The sequence below is a fragment of the Camelus bactrianus genome, chromosome 25 (genome assembly GCF_048773025.1).
Source record: "Camelus bactrianus isolate YW-2024 breed Bactrian camel chromosome 25, ASM4877302v1, whole genome shotgun sequence".
Lineage (NCBI taxonomy): Eukaryota > Metazoa > Chordata > Mammalia > Artiodactyla > Camelidae > Camelus > Camelus bactrianus.
Window position 1 is genome coordinate 31,629,071 of NC_133563.1, and position 24,662 is coordinate 31,653,732.

At 41.5% G+C, this 24,662-nt stretch overlaps 1 protein-coding gene across 9 annotated transcripts; it reads right to left on the bottom strand.

The window, feature by feature from the left end:
• Positions 1 to 306: 306 nt before the first annotated feature.
• TMEM71 (transmembrane protein 71) lies at positions 307 to 24,357 on the bottom strand. 9 transcript variants are annotated; one of them, XR_006720907.2, is made up of 11 exons: positions 24,047 to 24,353; positions 22,493 to 22,561; positions 21,196 to 21,259; positions 19,409 to 19,621; positions 17,159 to 17,331; positions 10,990 to 11,169; positions 7,248 to 7,323; positions 5,052 to 5,113; positions 4,900 to 4,960; positions 2,825 to 2,884; positions 307 to 1,363 (listed from the first exon to the last, which is right to left on the bottom strand). XR_006720907.2 is itself a non-coding variant. In XM_010972663.3 (10 exons), the coding sequence occupies exons 2-10, from the start codon at positions 22,536 to 22,538 to the stop codon at positions 1,348 to 1,350; spliced, it is 834 nt and encodes a 277-aa protein (XP_010970965.2). In that variant the 5' UTR covers positions 22,539 to 22,561; positions 24,047 to 24,357; the 3' UTR covers positions 307 to 1,347. The 9 variants fall into 9 exon arrangements, 8 of the variants coding, with proteins under 8 accessions (XP_010970965.2, XP_045364405.2, XP_010970964.2 ...); XM_010972663.3 differs by lacking the exon at positions 2,825 to 2,884 and having other exon boundaries at positions 17,159 to 17,274; positions 24,047 to 24,357; XM_045508449.2 differs by lacking the exons at positions 2,825 to 2,884; positions 22,493 to 22,561 and adding an exon at positions 19,715 to 19,809 and having other exon boundaries at positions 24,047 to 24,352.
• Positions 24,358 to 24,662: the final 305 nt, after the last annotated feature.

Here is a 24,662-nt window from a genome sequence, read left to right on the forward strand (position 1 = left end):
CCAGCAAGACCAAAATTTGTAGGGCAAGTCAGAAAACTGGGGAGTCAGGTGAGAGCTGATACTGCAGTCTGAGTCTGCAGGCTGGAACCTCAGGCAGAATTTGTCTGTTGCACTCTGTAGGCAGAATTCCTTTTTCCTTAGGAAACTTCCGTCTTTTCTCTTAAGGCCTTCAACTGATTGGACGAAGCCCACCCACATGATGGAGGGTACTCTGCTTTACTTAAAGTCAATTGATTGTAAATGTTAATTACAGCCAAAAAATGCTTTCGCAGCAAGACATAAAAACTAGTATTTGACCAAACCCAGTTATTGATGACTCTATTTATTTAACAGTCTAATACTTTTTTCAACCAAAAATGCACTAAATACAATTGATATAAAAAGTGGTATTTTGACATTACCATTTTAAGCAAAGATAGTTTTCTCCACACAAGTTCTAGCTAGAGAATATCATACAAAGCAAATTTGAATCACAGGCCACATTTGCTTTGGGAGCACATGCTAAGCAAGAGGGATAGAAAAGCAGCCCCTTCTACCATCTTTCAGTCAGTTGTGCAACAGCTCTATTTTCATGTGTTTCAAAGCACTGTGGTGTTTTGCCTTTATTTTGTCCCTAGGTAACTTTTTCTGTGTTATATCTTTATTTTAACTGCAATTTGAGTAAAAGGTAATTATAAGTCTCAAGATGATTGAAAACTTGGTGAAAATAACAACAACAAAAAAACTGGTTCAAAAGAAGAACGTACCTTCTAAAGAGTGATTCTCTCCTGCTGCTTCTCTTCAGCCAGCATACCATCACCGCCTCCTAGTGAGCCCCTCCTTGGGGAGAACAGCAAACTTTTCCTACATTATAATTTATGTACAAACTGCTTTTGTTTACTTTCTGGTTGGTGTTGAGTATGTAAATTCCCTTTCATTGTTCAATTACAGCCATTCAGCAAGAAATAGGTACAGGCCGGCTGGCCCAGGAATCTGCATTGTTATAAGCTCCGCACAGAATTCTCTAAGGAAAATTAATGTTTGAGAACCACTGCCTTAAAGTATAAGAGGAGACCATTTATCCAGGTGGGTTTTTTCCTCTGTCACATTTCCCAGTCCTCCCCCTTTCAATCACTATTTGCCAAGGAAAGACAAGTTAGTACTATTTTTATGAGCATATTATAATTGTGAGGGCAAAACTGAGATTTTCTTTTTAAAAAAACAAATAACCAAATTAAAATTTTTTTTCTCGATTATCCAGTTGTTCAATCACTTCCAATAAAACAGTTGATTCCAAGTGGGCTACAAATAGGACAATTTCTGGGTATTCAGACTGAAACATTCATCAGAGGCATTCTTGAATGGTTGTCAAATTCTGGCAAACCTAGACCAGAGAAAGGAGAAAAGAAATGCTTGATTCATCCACATACACAGAAATGCAGAATCTATTTGAATTACGTGTGCATATATGTGTGTACATATGCACATATATAAGCGAAAGTGGAGCCCTAAATTAGAGTAACTTTTTTTTTTTTTTTTACCCCCACCAGTTCTTAGTTCTCTCCCTTCCCTCTAACAGGCTACAGGCGATTTTGCTCCAATCCCAGCTTGGTACTTAGTTAATAGCATTTTATGTTGATTTTTTTCCTTCCCTACTCTGTCTAGAATAGAAATCCCTATTGGGCAACAAATGGTTTTTCCCCATATCTCTACTCCCTTGATTCATTCTTTCACCAACTGTATAAACATACATTCCTGCATATAAAAGCAGAGAGAACGGTGGGAGGGGGAGGGTATAGCTCGTGCTTAGCATGCATGAGGTCCTGGGTTCAATCCCTGGTACCTCCTCTAAAAATTTATAAGTAAATAGACCTAATTGCCTCCCCCTACAAGAAATAAATAAAATTTTTTTAAAAGGTAGTGAGAACAGATGTTATGCATCTTGCTACTATGATGTCACACATATGCAACATGGACTTTTCTGATGCTAACACATTATTGGCAACATGGGATACTTCTGATGACCTTCATTTGAAACAGATCTTCCAGCCGGTGGTGAGCAGTATAGACAGTCCCCAAACTCATAGTCTTTAAATTTAACCAAGAAAGCAGTTGAATAAGAATTGCATTGTGATATGAGAGGGATGTGACTTGAAAAGTCTTATCTAATCTAACCACGTGCTGTGCAGGACAGGGGTGGAAGGGCTGCTCCTGAATGTCTGCTGAGCTGAACTCAGGGCGTGTCCTCCTCTCCCTTAGATTCCCATCCTTGACTGTGGGGGGAGACATATGAGTCATGGTTGATATGACGCTAATAACCATGCCTTTGACTTATTGGTTTCTGGATATGTTTATACGTGAGGAAGAAAGTTGCAAAATCTTTAATGTACAGGACCAGACCCCTTGTTATAAAGGAAGTACTTTAGTATTTTGTATTCTTTAAAAATTTTTAAATTTATTTTAAATTATTTTTTAAGATCTATCTTTTTGGGGGAGAGGTAATTATATTTATTCATCTATTCATTTAATGAAGGTACTAGAGCTTGAACCCAGGACCTCATGTATGCTAGGCCTGCACTCTACCACTGAACAATACTCTCCCCCCTAAATTAGGGGTTTGAAATTTGTACCTCTTGGGGGGAGTGGTGGAAATGTTAGGTATCCTAATTGTGGTGGTGATTTCACAGGAAACATCTATCAAAATTCATCAAATGGTACATCTGAAATATGTGTAGTTTACTATATAGAAATTATACCACAATATAGTTGTTTTTTAAAAAGGAAGTACTTTAAGAAACGATACAGCAAATACATTCAACATAATGAATATTTAGGGAGTACATACTATTTTCAAGGCATTGAGATGGATACAGAAATGAAGTCAATAGTTCTTGCTTTCATAGATCTTGAATGCAAGGGTGTGAATATATGAGGTCAGATGGGCAGGAAATAGGAAAAAAATGGAGAGGGAATGAGAGAAAAACAAATTGAAGTATATATACAAGTAATCAAAGAAGCGATCTTATTTCATAAATGGGGCTGTAGATGAGAGTGTTTAGGATGGAAATATCATCCTGGTCCTGATCTAATTTCTTCCAGGAGAGAACAAACAGGGCGCACAGAACAGTGGGAGGTGCCCATAAAGCAACAGATGACATAACCCGTGCAGGTTAGATACTGGCTTTTCCAGCAAGCCTTCCCTGCCCGCCCTCCTTACCTCTCTTGGTCTGGCAAAACCGCATTCCTGGTGTTCCTATATTGCACTTATCATATTACAAAGCAACTTCACTCTGCCTTTTACATGTCCCTCTAATTAGACTCTGAAATCTCAAGGCCTTGGCATCGTAACCCTGGCACTTAATGACAGCATCTGACCCTTGGTAGAGACGCCATAAACACCTGCTGGACGGAACTGGACCCCTGGTGCAGCACAGAGCTTCTAAGTTCTCAATAAAGATTTAGTGGGTTAAGTGATGCCACTTTAGAAATCAAGGGGTAACTGTTTTACAAACCATCTTTCTAAGATTCTCATAGTTAACGTGCAAAGAATCACCTGGAGAGGTTGTTAAAAAATAAAGACCCACTCAGAAAATTTGGATTCAGAAATTCTGGAATCGGGACCCATAAGTCTGCTTTTTCAAACAAGCTCTCTTGTTGATTCTAGAGCTGAGGTCCCCATGCCACGCTTTGAGAAGCTCTGCCCTCATTACAGAGCTCCCTGAAAAGGTGATATTTGTGCTTCTGATTAATTGTACATGTTCATCTTAAAACCCTGCAAAATGGATTTACACAATTCACACCACCTGACACTTTTGAAAGTTGGGTTACACAATGACTCTTTGGTTGAAAGTCTTTTGTTCATACGTTATCGGTTAGTCCAGTCCTGACTGGTGCAACATCTCAGCCTGAGCAGCTGAGTACACGTGCAAACCTTGCAGCTGACATTGTGTGAGGGGACTGTGCACAGACCTGATGCTAGAGAGATAAGTGAGTATCTCAGAAGAGCTTTAAACAAACGTCATTGATTTTCAAGGGCTAATGACTAAGGATTTCTCAGGTGACCTCAGGGCCCAATATTCTATCTATCAGGTTAAACAAAACTTAACAATACTGATGCCTGTCCCCAGAAACCTGGAATGCCAGGCGATGAAGGGGAACGCGGCTTAGAGTGTCAGCAAATGAATATTGGATGGAGTCCAAAACAAAACAAATTAACACAAAAATTTCAGAATTAACACAAAAATTTCATAAATAGGGCCACAGAGTGTCAACAGCGAAGACCAGTGAACTGATCTGAATTACAGACTTCAGCCTCCAGGCTCTGGGAATTGGCCTCCGGCAGCCATACTGAAGTGACAGTAATGAACACAGTCCGTCCTACAATGGGATGGTGCTTTACAGGCTGTTTGAGATTCTGGGAGCATCTCACCCAGACCCCAGTAACCCTTTGAAATACACTGAACTACATCAGTCAGCATACAGCAGGATCATTAAGTAGGTGAGAAATGGTGGAGAAGTCACGGTTTGTAACTAAGATCACTTCACAGGCAGTCTGCCAGCTCTTTGGGAAACTCTAAGGTAAAGTCCTCTTAATAAGAGGTGTTTATGAAGAACAGTGCTATAAATCTATGAAAGAATAGTCTATGAATCCTTTAAAAACTATTTAAAAATTTAAAATTTATGTTATTTCCTAAGTCTTGCTGCCTTAAAAATTAATTCTATCTATGTTGGTGTAAGAATTTAGGATATGGGATGATACTACTATTAGATCTCAGTGGCAACAGAAAGTATTCTGCAGGACAAATGATCAGGACCTTCCCTGTAGGTAATCATTGCCACCCATTACTCAGCAGACAGCATTCTCAGGTATCAGATTATGGTCATCTTCGTCCAGATGATGAAAACCCAGGCAACACTTACCAAGCACAAGTGATGGCTTTGAAATAGTTGGCAAGGCTGAGAAATGATGACTTGACAACATCTTGACGGAGAAAGAGAAAATATTTTAAAGTGAACAAAACTGGAACGAAATAATAGGAATCAGAGTAGTCACTGGGGAAACAGCTACTTACAAGCAATAGTTACCACCAAGGAGCACGTGAAGACACTGGCTAGTATTCCTCCCAGAAACCATCTGAAACAACAGGACTGCTCAGTTTCCGCCAACTAATTGTGCATTTCCAACACAAGAGATGTTCTTACAGACTTATTATAGACGTACGATTTTAGGATTTACTATAAAACTGCATTAATAGAGATAGTGTAGTATTGGCAAAAGGATAGAAATATAGATAAATGGAAGAGAATAGAAAGCCCAGAACCGTGTCATACAGATACAGCTAGGTGATTTGTAACAGAGGTGCAAAAGCAGTCCAATGGGAGAAGGAGAGTCTTTTCAACAAGTGGTGTCAAAACAATCGCATAGACACATGCAGAACAAACCCCCACCTGGACATCACACCTGAACACAAATTTTAACTTGAAATGAGTCACAGACTGAAATGTAAACCACAAAAGTGTAAAACTTCTAGGAAACAAATCTGTACGCCTGCTGCTTCATAACCTTGACAAACGAACGTGTTGAAGTTTGGGGTTTTGTCAGTCTGACGGAAGATTGTATCACTGTGGATTGTGTTTTTCTTTTTGAAGATAATACCTTTATTGTTTTTGTACTCAAAATATGAACCATTTTGACAGAGGTTACAAATATATACAAAGGAGAAAGGAAAGTGTCGTCAAAAGCTCCCACCACCCTGAAGCAGCCATTTATTAAAATCTGACCAATATCCTTCCAGACCCGTCTCTGTTGATGTTGACCTTGACCGCCTGAGGTAGTGTCTGTCAGGTTTCTCAGCTGTGAAGTTTCCTTTTTCCCCTCTTTCCAAACACTGTTTTTTGGAAGCAAGTTTATAAACGCAACTCACACTCAAGGAATGGGGAGTCAAGCTCTCCTCTTGAGGGGGGAGTTTCTACATAAATTAACCTAAGAGGAACATTTCATTAATAGTCCTGGGAAATAAAGAAAAGGCCCCATGATCAACTCAGTTTAGGAAAAGCTAAGTTAAACACAGCTAACCAGGCTTCTCCACCACATCATTTCACGGAGCCTTTATTATGCTAATCCACGTAGTGATCCCCCAATTTGGGATACACAACGCAGAATTTTGCAAACTTATTTTTAACTACAGGACTCCCTCCCCCTTTTTTTGTTCTTTTGGTCCCATTATGATCTATAAATACTTCTCAAACCTCATAATTATCCGAGAAGCTATTTTAAAGTACGGATTCTCACTAGATCTTAATTAGCATCTCAAGGGATGGGATCCAGCACTTTGTATTAAAAATACAAGTTCCCCAATTGGTGTGAGGTTGAGAGCAAGCAGCATTTATTGACTGGAGTACAAGGACCTCACAGACCCCAGGAGTGTACCATTCATCCCTGTTTCACTGGTTCAACAGGCATTGATGAGCCCCTAGCACCATGCCTCCATCCTTAGGGAGCTCACAGTCTTGTGGGGAGAGCTAGATCATTAACATTTAAACAAATGAACATTTAACAGGTCAGGGGGTGATAAGTGCTCTGAACAAAAACGAAGTGAGACGTGAGATGGGTGTGACAGAGAGTGGTACTCTGTTTATACAGGCTTGTCAGGGGAGGGCTCTCTGATGATGCAACACTTAAACAGACGTCAGAAAGGAGTCAAAGCACGTGTTATTGTTTCTCCAGAAAAAAAGACTGTCCTGGGCAGAATAAACAGCAAACGCCCTGAGGCATAAACGAGCTTAGCACAGAAGGGACATGATCACCGCCCTGGAGACTTGGGCAGGAAAAGCATAGGAGGGACATGCTGGACAGAGGGTAGAACAGAAACATGCCCGGCATCAGGCATGAGCGGACTTCCTTGAGAAGACATTTCATGTGAAGATATAAAAATATAGTGGGACAGATGGCATCCTGTTGGGGACTTCATGTGCCCTTGAACTCCAAGCAGGGTTAGTTAGACCATATCTGTAAGAGGGAGTCCCTGAGGATTTAAACAAAGGACGTTACATGGTAAAATCCAATTTCTACCGTGATCTGCTGTCTTTTGTATGCTTTGTGAGACATTGGGAGGAGGGAGGTGACAGATAAATACGCAGTGGACAAATGAACAAATCTTAAACACAAAGCTCCCTAAAATGCTTTGTGGAATAGGTAAGGAAATCATCATCAATTACAGCTTCATTAATTATGAAACACCACTGGATGAACATAAAATCTGAATTACCTCGCACAGGCAGAAATGATTAAGCATGCAGCGAGCAGGATTGCTTGAAAGGAAACCTCTCGTAACAAACTGGTTTCTAATAGGAAAAATAAAAATAAATGAATTAGAAATCATTGCTGATGAAATCATCTCAGAACAACAAAATCATACTAAAACCTTTTTTAATTCACCCCCAGAAATGGGTTTTCAAATGTATGTCAGCTTAAGATAAAATTTTCAAATGTTGTACAGGGCCATTCACTAAACATTTTCTGAAAATTGTGTAAGTTTTCTTTCTATCACTACAAAATAAATGATTATGTTACATAAACTGGGACTTGCCTTTTACTTAAAATGTTGTGGAAACGCTTTGTAGAATTTATGCTAACGGCAGAAATCCAACTGTGATGATGATGATGATGATATTAATGCCTAAAATTTGTAGAGTGCCTTATAATTCACAAAGAGCTTTCATACAACAGTTCATTTAATCAACATAACAAAACGGTGAGGTAGGAACAATTATCACAGTTCTGCAAACAAGAAGAACCAATTTCAAATGATGAAATTCATCCAACGTCACACAGCTCCGAAGTGCCAGAGCCAAGACTGAGTAACCAAATCTAGCCAGAACATCATGTTTGGCCTGAGATGGGGCAGGAAGAGAGAACTGCAACTTAGCATAGTGGGAGTCTCTAAAGGGCAAAAGAGAGAAGACATATTCTGAGCTATTTGCCCTTACAAAACTCATTGCTGTCGTAAAATATTTCACTGCTATCAAGCCACAGTGGAAATGACTGCAGATCCTCCAGCAGTTATAAACAGAAGAATTAAACCCTGTGACCCTGAGTGTGATTCTAATCCCCTAAAAGAAAGCAGAGCTGATTTAAGGCCTACCACATCAAGATCTAAAGGAAAAAATAACGGACCTCAGCTTAATTTCTGCCAAATGCTTCAAAAGCTTAATTCTGCAACAGTCATTTAAAACTTGGAATTAATTTGTGCTATGAATGTATTTCTTTTTGTTATTTATGCTATGAATGGAGATTGAGTCAGCTAACAAAAACCTACTTAGTCCATCATGTGGGCAGAATACTGGAGATTGGCAGGGCAAAATATAGCAGGTGTGAATGATGTCACTGCAAATGTACAGTATTTCATACATACTGTGACTTAAATAAGTTATTGTGGCTTCAACTGAATACTCAACCACCCTTCTAAAGTGTGTTTCTGTCTTTGGCCTGCTCTGATTTCATGTGGAATTTGGAACACATTTTCTCACAGAAACAAGTCTAGCTTGACAAACCACAAAGATCACTAGACTTGAAGACTGAAGGACGACTGGGTTTAAGTTCAAGTTCTACAAAGATATGCGTTGTGTGATTGTGGACAAGGTGTTCATTGATTTGTTCCTTCCACGGTCATCCAGTAGTCATTTATTTTGGCTTGGTGCAAATGAAACCTCCTTCAGGAAGCCTTCCTTGATGCCTTTAACTCCCCTGTGGTGCTTGGCTTTTTTATCTTTGTCATCGCATTATGCCTCCTGCATGTCCTTTCAACAGTCTTTTCACACTGAATTAAAATTGCTGTTCTATTTCTCTATATTTTGCCTCTAGACTTGAGAATAGCCCGCACCTATGTGCTGTTCTTTGGTGGCAGTGCCCATATTTTCCTTGGGAAGTCCCCTCTCCCCTCTCTTGGCACATGGTTCACATGGATGCACTGATTTCCCTCCCAGCCCGTGATCCACTCCAAGACATTTGGAGCATCACATACTTACTGACAAAGGGATTGGTTTTGTCATGTAAATGAGACCCTTCCAGAATCAAAGAAACTGGATTTCTTGTCATAACTCGAGAAGGTTATTATCTCTTTCTACTGAACTTGAACATAGGATGTTGTAGGCACAGAGCCAGCAGGGTAACAGCCTTTTAAAGAGTAAAGCTGAGACAGAGGAGAACAGACTTATGGAGACCAACAGAAATCTGAAATCTTTGCCTGGAAGTTTCATTAATACAAGCCAATACATTCAATTACTGATTAATCCATTTTGAGTTGAGTTTCCATTCATTGGATCTCAAAGAGCCCTGACTGATAAAGATGATGCCGTGTATGCCTGTATCCTTAGCACATGGGGCATCAGCTGGAACAGACTATGCACTCAAAACCTATCTGTGAAAGAGATTAAATAGAGTCAAATGGAAACTTTGTCCAATCAGGGCTTTATCGCCCGGTGAGGCAAAGGAAGATGGTTCCAATAGAGAGACACATAGTGCTAGGTTCTGTGGCATCTCAGGGAAGCCAAGTGCTACCTCCACCAGCCAGAAGGGGACAGAGAAGGCCCCACAGAGGTGATCTCATCTGAACTGGACCTCGAAGGAGTAAGGGTCTTCCAGGTATTGCCAGTGGGAGACATTCCAGACACAGCAAAGAACATGTACAAAGGCTTCCAGGACCTGTCTGAACCTGAGTATTCTTATCTATAAAATGGAGATGGCACCTTGAATTGGTCCACCACAGTCATGGAGCACCTGCCGTGTGCCAGGGGCTGCGTGGGCAGTTCGGAAGCTACAGATGACTAAGACACAGTGCCCACCCGCAAAGAGCTGGTAGCCTGATGGGTAAGACACAGAAGTAAACATGCAAGAACAGTAGCGCAGGAAATGGGCATGAGAGAGGGGAGTCCTGAGAGCTGGAGGGACACAAATTGGGGTCACTTAATACCCCTTCCCCCCAAAACAGGGTGGACTCCCTGGAGGAGGTGGCTATGGAACCTTAGTAGGTGTGGATCACCTGGAAACTGCCTAAACAATAAAGACTGATTTCTCGGTCATCCCAATATCTGGAAAGGGAACTTAAAAAAAACCCTTGACACTTAGCTAATAGCTGCACCCGGAACCAAATGAAGCAGGGCATATTGGTTTTTGGGAGCAGAAGTAAATATTCATGAAGTGGGGAAGGCAAATAGAGAGAAGATATTATTTTTCCGTTTAACCTCAGTCTTATATAATCATAACCTCACTTTTCTGAGACTTAGTATACGTGACACACGATGCTAAGTGCTCTACATAGATTATTTTAGTCATTTACAAGGTAGGAACTATGATTATTTCCATTTACAGAGGAAAATGTGAAGTTTTAGAGAGTTGGGTAAACTGCTTCTGAGTTACAGCGAACAAGCGGGACCTGGGCTTTGAACCTTGGCAAGCTGCTGGGAGAGCCTTGCTGCAGGCTCTGTGCAAACGTGGTGAATCTGATGTTAGCAAGCCAGAGATTAAGGGAGATGCTTATTGAATTTATTCCAGATTTGCTGCTGATGGGAAATGCGAATACCTTTATACCCTTTGACTTTTCTTGCCAGGGGCAAAGCATTAAAGGATGTTCTTTTCTTTCTTTCCTTAATGTTCTTCTTCTAGAATATGTCAAGTGCCCAGCTAAGTATGCAAGCAATGGTAGCAGAACCTGTGTGTGCACGACTCAGCCTCAGCAAAGCTTAACATTTTGCCAAATATCTTCAGGATTTTTAAAAAGAAGCAATAAAACACTGCAGTCCAGTCCTTCTGGTGCTTCTAAGATGCAATCTCTAAATCATTCGCCTCCACTGCGAACGCATCACATAGGCACTGGCAGTGCCCAAGGTCCTCCCCTCCCCGCCAGGCTGATACCAGCACCTAAGGGTGCCTTAGTCATCTCTAATTCACCCGTAGTGAACCCTGAAAGGAAGAGTTATTTGGGTGTGGCAAAGATTAAAAACATCACTCACTTGAATAATCCCAAATGTTCTCCTGGTCAGAAGCCATCAACTGGGACTGCAGACACGAGTTACGGGAATTTTCTCTGGGAGTCTGAGATGTAACGAGGCCAGAAAAGGAGGTTTTCACAGACTCGGCGTTTGGCTTCTCCGACTCCCAGTCATCAGTCAGAGAACAGTCAAAATCACCTCCTGGAAAAGCAGAAGAGTCCTGCGTGTGTGTGTGTGTGTGTGTATTTTCAGTGACTCTAACAATCATAGCAATAATCCCAACAAGGGCAGAGAATTTGAAGTGAACTTGCAGACAGACTGTTTTCCTAACCTGTATTTTCATGGATGTCTGGAGCATAAGATGACTGAGGGAAGGTATCAGCTGAGAAGAGGGACTGACAGTCCAGAGGCGACATCACCAGAGAAGATGTCAAGCCAGAGGAGTTCAGGAAAAGGCTTATGGGTAGAGAAGGCAAAAGCTTCATGGGCGTGGTGTGGGCAGATCCACTGACTCGTTCAGCGCAGAGTTATTGTGCAGCTGCGTGCATCGCGCTGCTCAAGGGGCTGGGAGTAGGAAGTCAAGGTACATACTGCTGTGCCCTACTCGTGGTTGGAGAGGGGCTGGCCTACAAGCCCACAGTTAGAAGGCGATGAGGTCATCGCTCAGCTGCAGCCCAGCAGAAGGTGTCCAGATGGAGCCCAGGAGGGAGTGTCTGAGCTTGTCAAGGGGAATCCAAAGGAGGCAGTGCTTCAGTGGACACTTGAAGGGTGAGGAGGAGTTCTTGCAGAGAGACAGCAGGAAGAGGGCAGTCCAGGCAGACACAGACAGAGAAGGAGGAGGAGGATGGGGAAGAAGAGGAGAAGGAAAGACCTCAACCTGTTTCACCATCAACATGCTGCGTTCCCAGTACAGCGACTTCTCCTTTGTGGCCAGACAGGAGCCTGTGAGTCAGGGGGGCCCTGGAAAATGATTCTGGCCAGACTGCTAAGCAGGGGTCAAATCAGGAAGAGCCTCATGGGTCACATTCAGGAGCTAAGATTTATCTGGTGGGCATGGGTGTAACATGAGACGCTTTGTGTGCTGAAATGCTCACCCAGCGGTGAGAGATTTGAGAGATTCCCAGCCCTGTTCCAGGAGCTGGGAGTGACGGTGGAAATCCAAGAGACTCTTGGGATCTTCATATAACAGTGCTTCTTAACGAGAGGTAATTTCTCTCCCCAGGGGACATTTGACAGGGTCTGGAGACATTTTTGGTTGTCGCAACTTGAGCAGGAGAGAAGGGACGGGGTGGTACTGGCATCTAAGGGAATAGAGCCCAGGGACGTTGCTGTGCATCCTATAATGCACAGGACAGCCCTGGATACTGAGCCAACGAGCTGGTGCTTTTGGACATGGGATTCCTGCCAGCGCTGCAGGCTGCCTCCCACCATCCCACCCAAATTTGCTGCCTCTTGAAAAAGCACGCTGCAGAAGCATCCCTGCTGGTTGCCATAGGAAAAGGAAATGGCAGAAAGGGAAACATGCAGAGCACCCAGTAGTGACCACGCTGCAGAGGAGGTCCTGGACCTGGTTCACAGGAGCACTACTCACAATAGCCAAGCTACTGAAACAACCCAAGTGTTTACTCACAGGTGCATGAATAAGGAAAATCCTGCTGTTGGGGATACCATGAAAAAACCAGGAGGGTGTCATGCTAAATGAAATAAGCCAGTCATAGAAAGATAAATACTGTGTAATTTCACTTACACATGAGGCATCGAAAACAGTCAACCTCATAGGAGCAGAGAATAGAATGGTGGTTACCAGGGGCTGGGGGGAGTGGAATATGGGGAGTTGCTCAACAGGTGTAAGGTTTCAGTTATGCTGGATGAATAAGGTCTAGAGACCCGCTGAACTCGGTGGGTGTAGTTACCAATATGGTATTTCATGTGCTTCACAATGTGTCAAGAGGATAGATCTTACTACAAAATACAGACCACAAAACCCCCACAAAACCCAAAACACTCTGCAAAGGGACACAGGGAAACTCTGGGGAGTGTTGGATGTCTATCGACTGTGGTGATGGTATCACGGGGGGTGGACCTATGTCCAAATTCATCAAATTGTACACATTAAATATGTACAATCCTGTGTATATCAATTATACCTTTAAAAAAGCTGTTTGAAAAAAGAGGGGAAGCTATGTGGTCAAGTTAATGTGGAAATGGGAGGGAACTGGGAATGTTCGTGGCTAAGTACGTATTCATGAGTGGCACTTAATTAAGATCTGGGGAGACGTGGATGAGGCTGTGACCGGAGTGAAAATATTCCTGTGCTCAGGGCTGCTCCGCTGGACTTAGCTTTGCCACTGTGAGTTAGATGAAATTAAAAACGCATCTCATGTAAAACACTGGAAATATTACACAGAATTTTCTAAAAGATGAGATGGCATTAAAAAGAGAAAGCAAAAAAAAAACTTCACATTAAAACATGATCAAGGGATTTTCATCCCTGAAAAGACAAGATCTGCCCCCAATTCACACTTTCCCTAACTGAATTTTTTTTCCTATAACATTAATTATAAATAAAAGGATCATAATGCAGAAAATGGCATTTTACTTGACGATATTAATCTCATTCTGTTTCTCCTGATTTATTTAAATTCAGTGCAGTTGACTTCTGTTTTAAAAGGATAGTTCTATTTCTTCCAGACACACTTCCATATCCTTGCATGTAAAACTGGGCATCATTGTTGGCTATAGAGGGAAATCAAAGCCATATACAGATGTTGCCATCAAAGATATTTATGGGAGAGGCACTAGAACTAGAGAAAACCACAGACCTCAGGCTGGGGTGCCTTGTCGGGGGTCATCTTGCTTTTCTTTCTTGAGACTGGCAGAAACAGAGCGGGAAGTCCTGATTATTCCTGCCTGCACGAATCCTGTATCCTCTGTCGATATGACTCACAGGCTCTGGGAATGCATCCCAAATTGCAGTATTGAGGTCTGGGGAGCTATAAAATGCCATGCTTAAGAATGAATTGCAACTAACAAGGAAAGGTGTCTGGACACAGCTGTGGAAGGGGTGAACTAAGGATACGCGAAACATGCAACAAGCACAACAAAAAGATCCTTTTTAGCCTAGAAAAAATGAAGCAAAAGAAAATCAGGGGAAGTAAGTTTTGATTGCATCCATTGCCCAGAGAGAAAAGAGCCAGCCAGACAACTTAATTTTGAATTCTTCTTGAGTCTTCTAACTAGGCAACGTTTCCAGAGAAAAATAAATTGCTGATAAAAGTCACGGGGCTTTGGGTAAATCTGGAAAACAAGAAGTCTGGGCAAGATTTGATTACAGTTGACAGCAGAGACGAGAGATTTCAAAGTCCTGTGTGCACCCGGGCTGACTAATTACTGATTTGGAGGAGGCTGGTTTGATTCGTTATATTTAGAAGATATTTGGAAACCATGAGAATTTTAACAAGATACCTCATGCACGTGCAGTGCTGCCGTGGTCCAATTGCTCTAAGATTGTTTGGACATATTTCTAAGAGGCAACTATGGGAAAGCTAGATGTTAATTTCCAAATATGTGAAACTCTGCCTTTAGAACAGTGATTCCCAAACATTAGGCATCCAAGCATCATTCTCCTGATTTTTGCCATATCCTGGAGAATTCTTAACTCCTACCATTTAGTATTTTCTTCAATTTGTTTCATTATAGTCTTTCACTTTAAAGGAAATTTTGTACCAATCATTTAAAGGTCATAATGAGAAAGTAAATGCAAAAACAAGTGCCATGAAAATGAGACCATATTTAATTTGAACTAAATACTGTTGTAGTGGAAAGCTCTGAGCCTGTTCTTTGTTAACAGAATTTGTTAAAACGCAAAAGAGAGTAGCAAGTATTTCAAGAGACTTAAAGCTGCTAAGGCTCTAAACTGACCCCTTCTCCTTGGCTTTATCAGAACAATTGTGAGCATTGGAATCTCACTGTGGGCACCTCAAATTTCACTCATATGAAACAGAATGTAGTGTTTCTTTCCCTGACCCAAATCTGGTCCTTTTGGCCTTCTTAGAGCTAATTTGTACAGAGCAGAACACCAGTCCCTATGCTAATTTGCACTTTTCATGAATGACTGCATTTCACCCTCACAGCAATTCCATGGGCTACTATTTTCCTTATTTTATGTATGTGGAAAGGAAGGGCCCAAGTTGCTAATTAACTTCCCCAAGAACACTCAGATTGGAGATGGTGATCTGAGGACTTGAATTTAGGTTCCTTCAGCTCAAAAGCTCATTCCCCTCGTTACTGGGCTAGACAGCCTTCCAGGCCCTCGCAACTGGCCGAACTTGTCAGGCAGTTGCTCAAATTAAACACACCAGTTTTCTTTGATTCCCCCCACTTTTTCATCACTACGTTCGATCTGTCACCAACCTGTCAATTCTACCTTGAAAAACACTGTTTCAGTCTCTTCCCTCCTCTCTGTCTCCAGAGCCACTGTCCTTGGTGTGCCTGTGGGTTTTACTCCCTTCTGAGCTCCCCATGGGTGCTCTCCATCCAGTCTTCACTTCATGTTGCTGTAAAGGCCATCTCTGAATATCCAAATCTAGTTGAGCCTCGCCCTGCTTAAGAGCCTTCTAAAATATCCTTGACACACTAGATAAAATCCAAACTCCTCAGCATAGCGCAGAAGTTTCTTCAAATATCTTCAGTCTGTCATTCCAGGCTCCCATGCCACATCCCTGCCTCTTTCTCCTCTTTTTGTTCTGTTTATACACCTTGTTATTGTGGGGAACTGGGACACACTCAGTTTAGTTCACAGCTTGTTTCCGTAAGTAGATGTTTCTTCATTTAACAAGCACTTGTTCAATCTTTTAAACAAACCTAGTCTTACACACACACGAGCATGTAAAAACTGGTGAAATCTTACTGGTCTGATGTCAATGTCAGCTTCCTGGTTTTGATAATGTACTATTGAGTAAGTTTCATCAGCGGTGGATGTTGGGGAGGGGCACACAGGTGCTCTCCGCACTATTTTTTTTTCAACTTTTTGTGAATTTATAATTACTGCACATCAAAAAGTTTTAACAAAAAATAATACAGTATTTGAGTTTTCTGCCCCAGAAACAGGTTGAGAAAAATGGTAGACAAGTAAGGACCACTGTATTTTTAAATTATTGTGTGATTGTATTCTACGACTCCTCTTGCTTGCTCTTCGGGCCTGGGCTATGAGGCATATGCAGGAGAGGAGGGGCAAAACCCTTGGTGGCAACAGAGCAAAGGCTGGGCTTTCAAACTAGACAGACCTAGGTTGAATTCCAGCTCTGCTGTTTATAAACTAAATGAATGTGGGCAAGCCACTTAACCCTGCAGTTCAATTTCATCATAATTATAGTAAGTATTGTAATATGATCTACTTCTTAGGGGGCTTTGGGACGTTTAGACAAAATAATGTACGTAAACAAGGAAACGTATTTCAACAGGACAGAATGTAAAGCGCTTGGCATATCATAAGCCCCACCCACATCAGCAGATCCCGTCGGCTCTACTTTCTAAATGTATCCAGAATCTTACCCTTTGTCAGCTCCACCCTGCTATCATCTTAGTCCAGGCTACCATCGTCTTCCACCTGAATCCCGCTAACAGCCTCTTACATGATATATCTAATTATACATATAGCATATATTTCAAAAGGAATATATATAAATGTTACATAATGCACATTATATAATATATATGATATATTTAATTATATATAGTACATATTTCAAAAGGAATACAGATATAAATATGTATTGTATTATTATACTATGTATACATATCTCATTTTAAAAATGAGGAAATTGAGATTTAGCAAACTTAAGTAACTATCACAATGTAAGCAAATTGGGACATGAACCCTGACTCCAGTGTCCTTTGTCCACCTATATCCCATACAGAAAAGATCCACGGAAGATGGGCAAATATGTTCCAGGTATTATCAACTTAATAATGTATACATTTAAATAAGGCTATTTTGCATATGTGGAGACGTGCGTATTTGGATCATATCAGTAGTGTGGAGAGGACTGCAGGTGAATATTTAAAATGTGCTCATCCTCTATGTCATAGTGACTGCTGTGTCTGGATTTTACATTGGTCCAGGACGATGTGGTTGCTACTGCCCATTTGGAAATGATATTTCACCATGCAAAAAGAGATTCGAACTCACCAATTGCATTGTGATGGTTTGTGTCCAGTCTCCTGACCCCCTCCAACCAGATGTCCTCACTTGGGGAAGAGTCAACATCACCAAAGATACTTCCGTGCAGCCAGGATTCAGAGGCACTGAGGTTGAAGAGAGAAGAAAAAGAACGGCGGGTTCTCTTTTTCTTTCTAAATACTCTGGAGAGAAACGGAAGTAGCATGGTGAGTGATGAAAAGCAGTCACCTCAGGGTCAAAGCAGTGAATGTGACTGGATGCCCAGACCAGAGCCCTCCAACCCAGGTCTGTGAAACTCATTTGTTTTTGTTTCATTTGTTTCCTCCATTAATTCCATAGAAGTTTCATAAATTTCTGCATGTACCAGGTGCTTGGATCAATGTCAAAGATACTGAGATAAAAGACAAAACTTTGGATCAAAAAGTTCATAATCTAATATGGAAGAGAGAAAAAAAATAATGCAGATACCAGCTAAGTCTTTCACTGACTTTATCCTGTGCCCAGTGTCTTTCTTAGTGATTTACATAGAGGAACTCACAGTATCTTCAGGACAGCCCTGCGAAGTAGGTATTACTGTCACCCCATTTTTCAGATTGGGAAACTGAGGCACAAGGAGGTTAAATAACTTGCCTGAGGTCGTACAGCTAGTAAGTTACATAACTGGGGTGCAAACCCAGGCAAGCTGGCTCTGTAGGCTCTGCTCTCGGTTACTGTGCTATGTGGACATGTGCTCTGACAGTGTTAACCGAAGCTGCTTTGAGAGCACCAGGAGGGACATGGCCAATCGGGAGACAAGGGAGGCGCTCTGGGATGTATGAACAAGGAGTCTCATATTGAGTGATGCTAGAAAAGTTAAAAAGAAGGCAGATAAAGAAGAACCATCACTGTTACGTGAAGGAGTTGGAGTTTAAGGTAAGAGCACGGGAGACCACTGAAGTAGGTCAAGGGGAAGGGGATGGCGGTGATGTGATTTGTTCTGCATTTCCAAAAGATTTTGATTCCTCACACACTGACACTCCCAACAACAGTCCATCCTCTACCTTGGAGTCAGTGTTATCTTGCAAAGGATGAATTTGATCATTTGTCAATGGCTCCTCTTTACCTGCAGAATAAAACCCGAGCTCCTCAGGCTGGAATGTGACACTCTCCATCCAGCCCTGATTCTGGACTTAGTCTCCTGCCTTGGCGAGCAGCCCTTCCACCCTTAGCTGTGTCCCTACCCAAATACTTGCCATCCTTCAAATTGAACCAGAGTCTCTCAGAGCTCTCTGCCTGGTCCTTCTCTCTGGAAGTCCTCTTTCCTATTTCTATCTTAACTAACATCCGACATCTCTCAAGACTCAAATCAATCACCATCATCTCTAAGAAGCTTGTTTTAACCTGCCCCTCCAAGTAAAATGGGCCCCCCTCCGCCTCCCCTCCACTGCCGTCTAGTCAGGCTTCCAGTCCAGCCTCTGTATTGCTTCCTCACTTTTGTTTGTTTTCATGTCTTCCATCCCTGCCCCTTATTAGCCTGTGTGTTTCCGCAGCCTGGGGAGTGATGGGGTCCTTATAAATGATACTGAATGAACAAATGAGTGAATGAATGATTAATGGAAGGGTTGTGAGACAGGAGGGAAGGGAGCAGGGCACAGCCATTCAAGGAATGACACAGCAATGAGCACCAAGATAGCGGGAGACCTGACTTCCGGGAGACCTTGAGCTTCATTACACGCTCATTGTAATACATTAACATGGAAAATGGCACTACCACAGGCACCGGCACAGTTCCGAGGCTGACCATAAAAGGTAAAAAAGTGGGTGATGGCCCAGTTCCTGGGAATCCTAGCCCCTTTCCCAGAGTAGTTGGAGTAATCCTCCCACTTGTTAGCATGTGAAGTTACCGAGCCCATAGAACTAGCAACACGCACCTCATGGCCGCTCTCTGTTTTGAGTGAGATGGACTACACTCTATCTATGGAGTGTGTATCTGCTTTTACTTTAAACTGAGCACCTGACCCCCACACCTCGTGGCCTTTCTCATGCCTTCTGAGACAGCCTGCACTCTGTCTACGGAGTATGTACTTCTCCTAATAAATCTACTTTTACTCAACTGTGGCTCACTCTTGAATTCTTTCTTGCACAAAGCCAAGGGTCCACACTTGGCGGTGCACGTCCCAGGGACTCAGCTGGGATCTGGGATGTGGTCGTCCTCTCGTCCCACATTTTTTCCTGTATCGATTGGACGTCAGGTTCTTTTCTATGACGCTCTCTACTCACCTGACTAAGTTCTCCTTGTACAGAACACTGGTCTGGGATGGGCTCAGAGTTACGTGACCATCCTTTTCACAGAGAAAACTGTCTTCTGTCCAAATGTAGTAGCCATTGGTGAGGAGTCTGGGACTTCGGCGACAGGTGAAGTGGGAACCTGTCAGGGGGTCTGTGGAGCAGCATTCAAAGGAACTGTCACCATCCAGGAAATCAGAGAGAAAACTAAGGAGGGAATAAGAGAAGTCCTTTAAATCTCTGTCCAGTTCATCCAGTTACACAAAAACCACATTTCTAGTCACTGTGAAGGAAAACCACCTCTTTGCATTCATGCTGGCCAATTACTTCCACTACCCTGAGAATGTCACTCTTAATCTTCAGAACTTTATCTCTTCACCTGTGAAAACACTGAACTACAGAACATTTAGTGCTTCTTCCTGTTTTAAACACTTTGATGAAAACTGATGGCTAATCAGTTTCCTCACCACACAACACACCTACATCCTTGACATCGGTCCATTTTCTTGGATGGAAAAAATTGCAAAACAATCTATCTGGGATGTTGGAAGCTCAGAGTCTCCTCCACCCCCCACCCTTACTTTAAATAGCCCCTCGATTGCTGTATCCTTCCTCTTGTCACTACAGATAAATCATAACTACCCAGCCACCAGATGCATATGAGTTACAGGGAGAACATGCAGTCAAAGAGATCTTTTTGGCTTTTGCCAATTTCCTTCAGGTCAGATGCACAAATGATTGCACAGTTACCTTCCCTGAGTTGGTATCCAGGGAAGTTTTCTACTTCGTTGGGTCAATCTGTATATATCCCAGGTTTGAAAAACAATCACATGCCTGTATGGTTGAAAGGCAATGTCATGACTCATGCTTTACTGAATTTCTGATCACTTTTTTTAAGTTTAAAAGCCTATTCACAATTAACGCATGCACTAACATTACCAGAGACTAATTCTATTCTTATATATGGAAAACTTGCTAAGCCTGGCCCATACTTCATGTTTGATCTGATTTTCACAAAATCCCCTAAAAGCTAAATATTGTTATCTTCATTGTACAGCAGGACAAAAATGAGGTACAGATGGGCAAATAAACTGAAAGGTGAATGGCCGAGCTAAGATTTGAACCCTGGTCTATCGGACTGTAAAGCACGTGCCCTTTTCCACACGGCCTGCTTGTTCATCTTTGGCTGAGTCACTTGATAGCAGCAGGAGGCCTAGTATTTACAACCAGGGGTAGATCTAGTGCCGATGCATGATGCCGTCATACCACTGGCACCTTTCATGAAATGCTGGAGAAAATATCAACTGACTCCTGTGTAAGGAAAAAAGACAGAGAGACGGAGGGAAAAAAGGGAAGGAAAAGACAAGAGACTTCATTGCAGAACTTGAACAAAATGGTAGACGCTACGTGTTTTAGTGGAGTATGCCATTTGGCCAGTTTGTGCCTTGGTATAGAATCTCATGGCTCTTGTGAAGTGAGAGAGTAAAAGCATATTTAAGAGAGCATCATTTTGAGAAAAAGGAACCATACATCAGTATTCGGTAGTTTCTCCACTCGCCAAACAAACAATTCACCTTTGCCCACACATTCACCCCTTTCTTCTCCAAATCCCATTATGAGTTTAGGCAAGTTTTTAGCCTGTATGTGCACAGGACTGAAAAGGTACTCCCGTTCCAAAACTGGATGAAAGCTGAAACTAATATTTTAAAACCAAGAATACAACAAAACGATGCATACAGAAGAAATGATTGATTTTTCCTGCGAAAAGCCCCGTGGAATACCTTGGGAAAATGCATGTGGGAGACGGCTCTCCAGCGTCTTGTTTCTCAGACCAGGGGGAAGAATCTGTAAAATCGAATGAGAGAGAGGTTCTAATTCATCACACTTCATCAACACGTGTGATTGCAAACAGTAGCGGCTGTAAAGAGGGTGTGAATAGCTGATGTCCCAGGCTGGGCAGGGGCTCCAACTGGTGCAGCCATCCAAGGAATCAGGACTAACACAGCTTGTCACCAGGCCTCCACAGGAAGCCAGGATAATCTAGGGGCTTCTAGCTTCTGTTTCTTCTCTCACTCAACACTCCTTCAGAGGTTCCTTACTGTAGCATGAGGCAATAATAAATCATTAGCATCAAACTGACTCATGAAAAGGAGGAAGAAAACATCTTGTGGGAAACTGCAGAAAACCCAAATCAATTACCCAACGTGCTGGTTACTTTTGGTTACTCGGTAATTCGAGGCATTCAATCATCTGCCTAGATTCTCTCTCATTAGTGCATTTCAAGGTACTTCTATTGTGAAATAACGAGCAGAAGACATTAGTGGAGGAAAAAATAAAATTTTGTTTTGTATAAATGATTTCCCAATGAATTAAGCCTGTGAGTATTCTTAATGTAAAAAAGATCATTCGTTCATTCATTCTAGTTTAATCAAAGGCATGGTTAACAGAGTTCAATTGGGGAAAGTTGCAGTTGATTAATATTCTAAATTCTGAAGCAGCATTTTATAATGTTTAGTAATGGTGTGAACACTTCGAACAGACAGGCTCAGTGAAACTGGAGCCTATCACTCACAATTAATACCTAAGACAAAGAAGGGAGTTTAGACTTTCAGATTGGGTTGGTTGATTTGAAGGAGAAAATTATGGGCATGGAGGGAGGGTTAGAAGTAGGGTGTGGGGAGAAAGTGACAAGAGGAAGGAAGAAACTTGAAACCACTACCGTTTTAACAACGCCCATGTTTTCTGCAAGTAGCTATCAAAATCATTCAGTATTTTTTTTATAGACAAACAGTTTTGCATCTTAATAGTAGCTGATAAACAATCTCCTTTCACATTTATGCACAGGCATCTAAAAAAAATGGTGATTTTTTTTTCCCCTCCAACTAAAAGGAAAAATACCACATTTCTCTCAAGGAAAGAAATGAAGTCAGAATCATTGCCAAAGTGAACACTGGCATTTAAGAAGCACAAGCTACTGACAGATGGTTAATGGTATGAGTATCAGCAAAATCAAAGCAAGGAAATTGCTAAAAGAAGTCTAATCATTCAAAAGATAATTGCGTATAGCAGTTCTCCTACATTTAGTTGCTACTGGTGTTGACATCAGTTGAGAAATTCGGTACATCTTGGGAAGGCTTCACAGATTTTCTGCAGAAGAGATTATAAAAAAGGTAGATTATGTATTAAAAATAGAAAAATGATGCCAAAACAGATGGCATCTACTAATTGCACTAGTCAGATTTGTTTACTGAAAGAATACAGAGATAAATGGGACTGATGGCAAGAGACCGGATTGGAGGACGACTTGTGTCTGCCTCTATGATTTTATATTACATCCTCCCTTGTCTCGCTCATTGCATCTAAATAATCTTTGTGTAAATAAGAACCACATTTTATTCAGGAAAGCTAGACTTACAAAGGTTGACTTGTAATCAAAATAAAATAATAAAAATTATTTGATTAATAAATTGGGGAAAAAGTTTGGTTCTAGAACCTTCTGAATAAACATATTTGTATTTTTGTCACCCAACACACATCAACCTCACTCTCAAGTTTTAAACAAAGTTAGGGTATTGGTGTCTGTCTTTTTCCCCAACACGTCAAACCACTGACAGGTAGTGATGGGGAGGGCTGGTGGTATTTTGCAGTTGCTATCAGCCTGGACATTCCTAAGCAGCAGAAGCAGCATTGCACCAAATACAGTACACCACTGGGCAGATTTCAAAACTCAGCTCTCACGAGCATATAATTTACTTTTTCAATTACAAATGAAACACATGTCCAAGTGTGTAAATTATGTAAACTTTGATCACACCATACATCACATAGATCTACTTTCTGTTGACTATTAAGACTTAGCTTTATCACTATCCCAGCAGCATAGTATGGTAAGACTAAACTCTTTTCTGATTCATCACTTCTACTCACATTTTTAAAATACGATAACTAGTAATGGATTGATTTTATAGCTGTCATACATTAAAACAAACCAGAATACTGCCACAGCATTTCAAAGTGACTATACTTCAATAAAAATATATATATTAAAAAATAAAACAAAACAAATTAACTCTATAGCTTCAAATTGATTCTTTCAATAAGCTAGATACAAAATCTGTTAGACAATATAGATCCTGGCTTACAGGGACCTTGAGAGAAGTCAGAACTTTCTGGCATTCTTTGGATGATCTCTAAATCAGAGCACACATTCATAGATTTTATTGGTTTGGAATATAAAATAATATTGTTTGCTCTATAACATAATAGTAAGTCACTTGTCCTTTCGATTTTTGACCAATACAATAGGAATAAGTCCAGACCACATTAACCTATGTTAATTTCCCCAATCATTAAGTTTAATTTTAAGCCAACAAATCCTATGGCAGAAAGCAAAGTCTGACTGTTACATCTTACAAATACCTGTAACAGGCTACAGGTGCTAAACTAATAGTTAATCGAGCATTAGTAACACTGAAAACCAGTTGCAGTTCTAAAACTTTTCAAAAGACGGATCCTATCTCCTAATTCCGTCAGAGCAGCTCATCTGTTCCGAAAAATAATTTTCCCAAATGTATTCCTTCCAAAGGAAGTTCCCAGTCTTTTCCTCCAATTGATAAATAACAAAATAGTTACTGAAATATGAAGCTTCCTGTGGTCGAAAGTCAGCAGGGAAATCCAGGACTTAGCAGTTCTTCAGCTGAAAATAACGTCAGAACATCAACAGGTGCAGATAACGCTTGAGAAAGGAGAAGCCCATCTTTCCGTCCTCCTAATGGGTGGCTGCACACACCCCCGTGTGCAGGATTTTGCAGAGAAGTTTTGTCCTCAGCGGCCTCTTGTTCTTTTGACTGTTTCCTAGAATAGAAGAGCCTGCAGTTCTTGGGGAAATCAGCCTACAACTGCTCTTGTTTTCTTTCAAAAACAGCCTGCGTAACCAGAGGCTGAGAACCAGAATGAGGTCACACTTCCTGTTGGGCTCACATCAGTGGCGTTCACACTGAAGCACATGGTGAAGACGAAAGATGCACCCTGGACCAGCAGTGGGGGACGAACCAGACCCGCTGGTTACATCGTGGTCACTCGAGGGATGCTTTTCTGAGCTAACTCATCAAACACCAGCTGCGAGAACATGAGAAAAACTTTCAGAGAAGCAACAATTTCTTGCTTCTCATCTTCCGGCCATTTTCAATATGAGTAGTGCATGGTAGTGCTTTATCCAAATCATTATTGATGGTCATGCACTGATGCT

Bases quoted from the DNA above. Each gene is read 5' to 3' on its own strand.
- TMEM71 (XM_010972662.3), bottom strand. From the start codon at position 22,538: ATGTACCGAATTTCTCAACTGATGTCAACACCAGTAGCAACTAAAT. The intron at 11,170-17,158 runs GTGAGTTCGAAT...CTGCTTTTCCAG, and splicing joins AAACCATCACAATGCAATTG to GAGGTGATTTTGACTGTTCT. The intron at 7,324-10,989 runs GTGAGTGATGTT...TTTTCCTATTAG, and splicing joins GAACATTTGGGATTATTCAA to AAACCAGTTTGTTACGAGAG.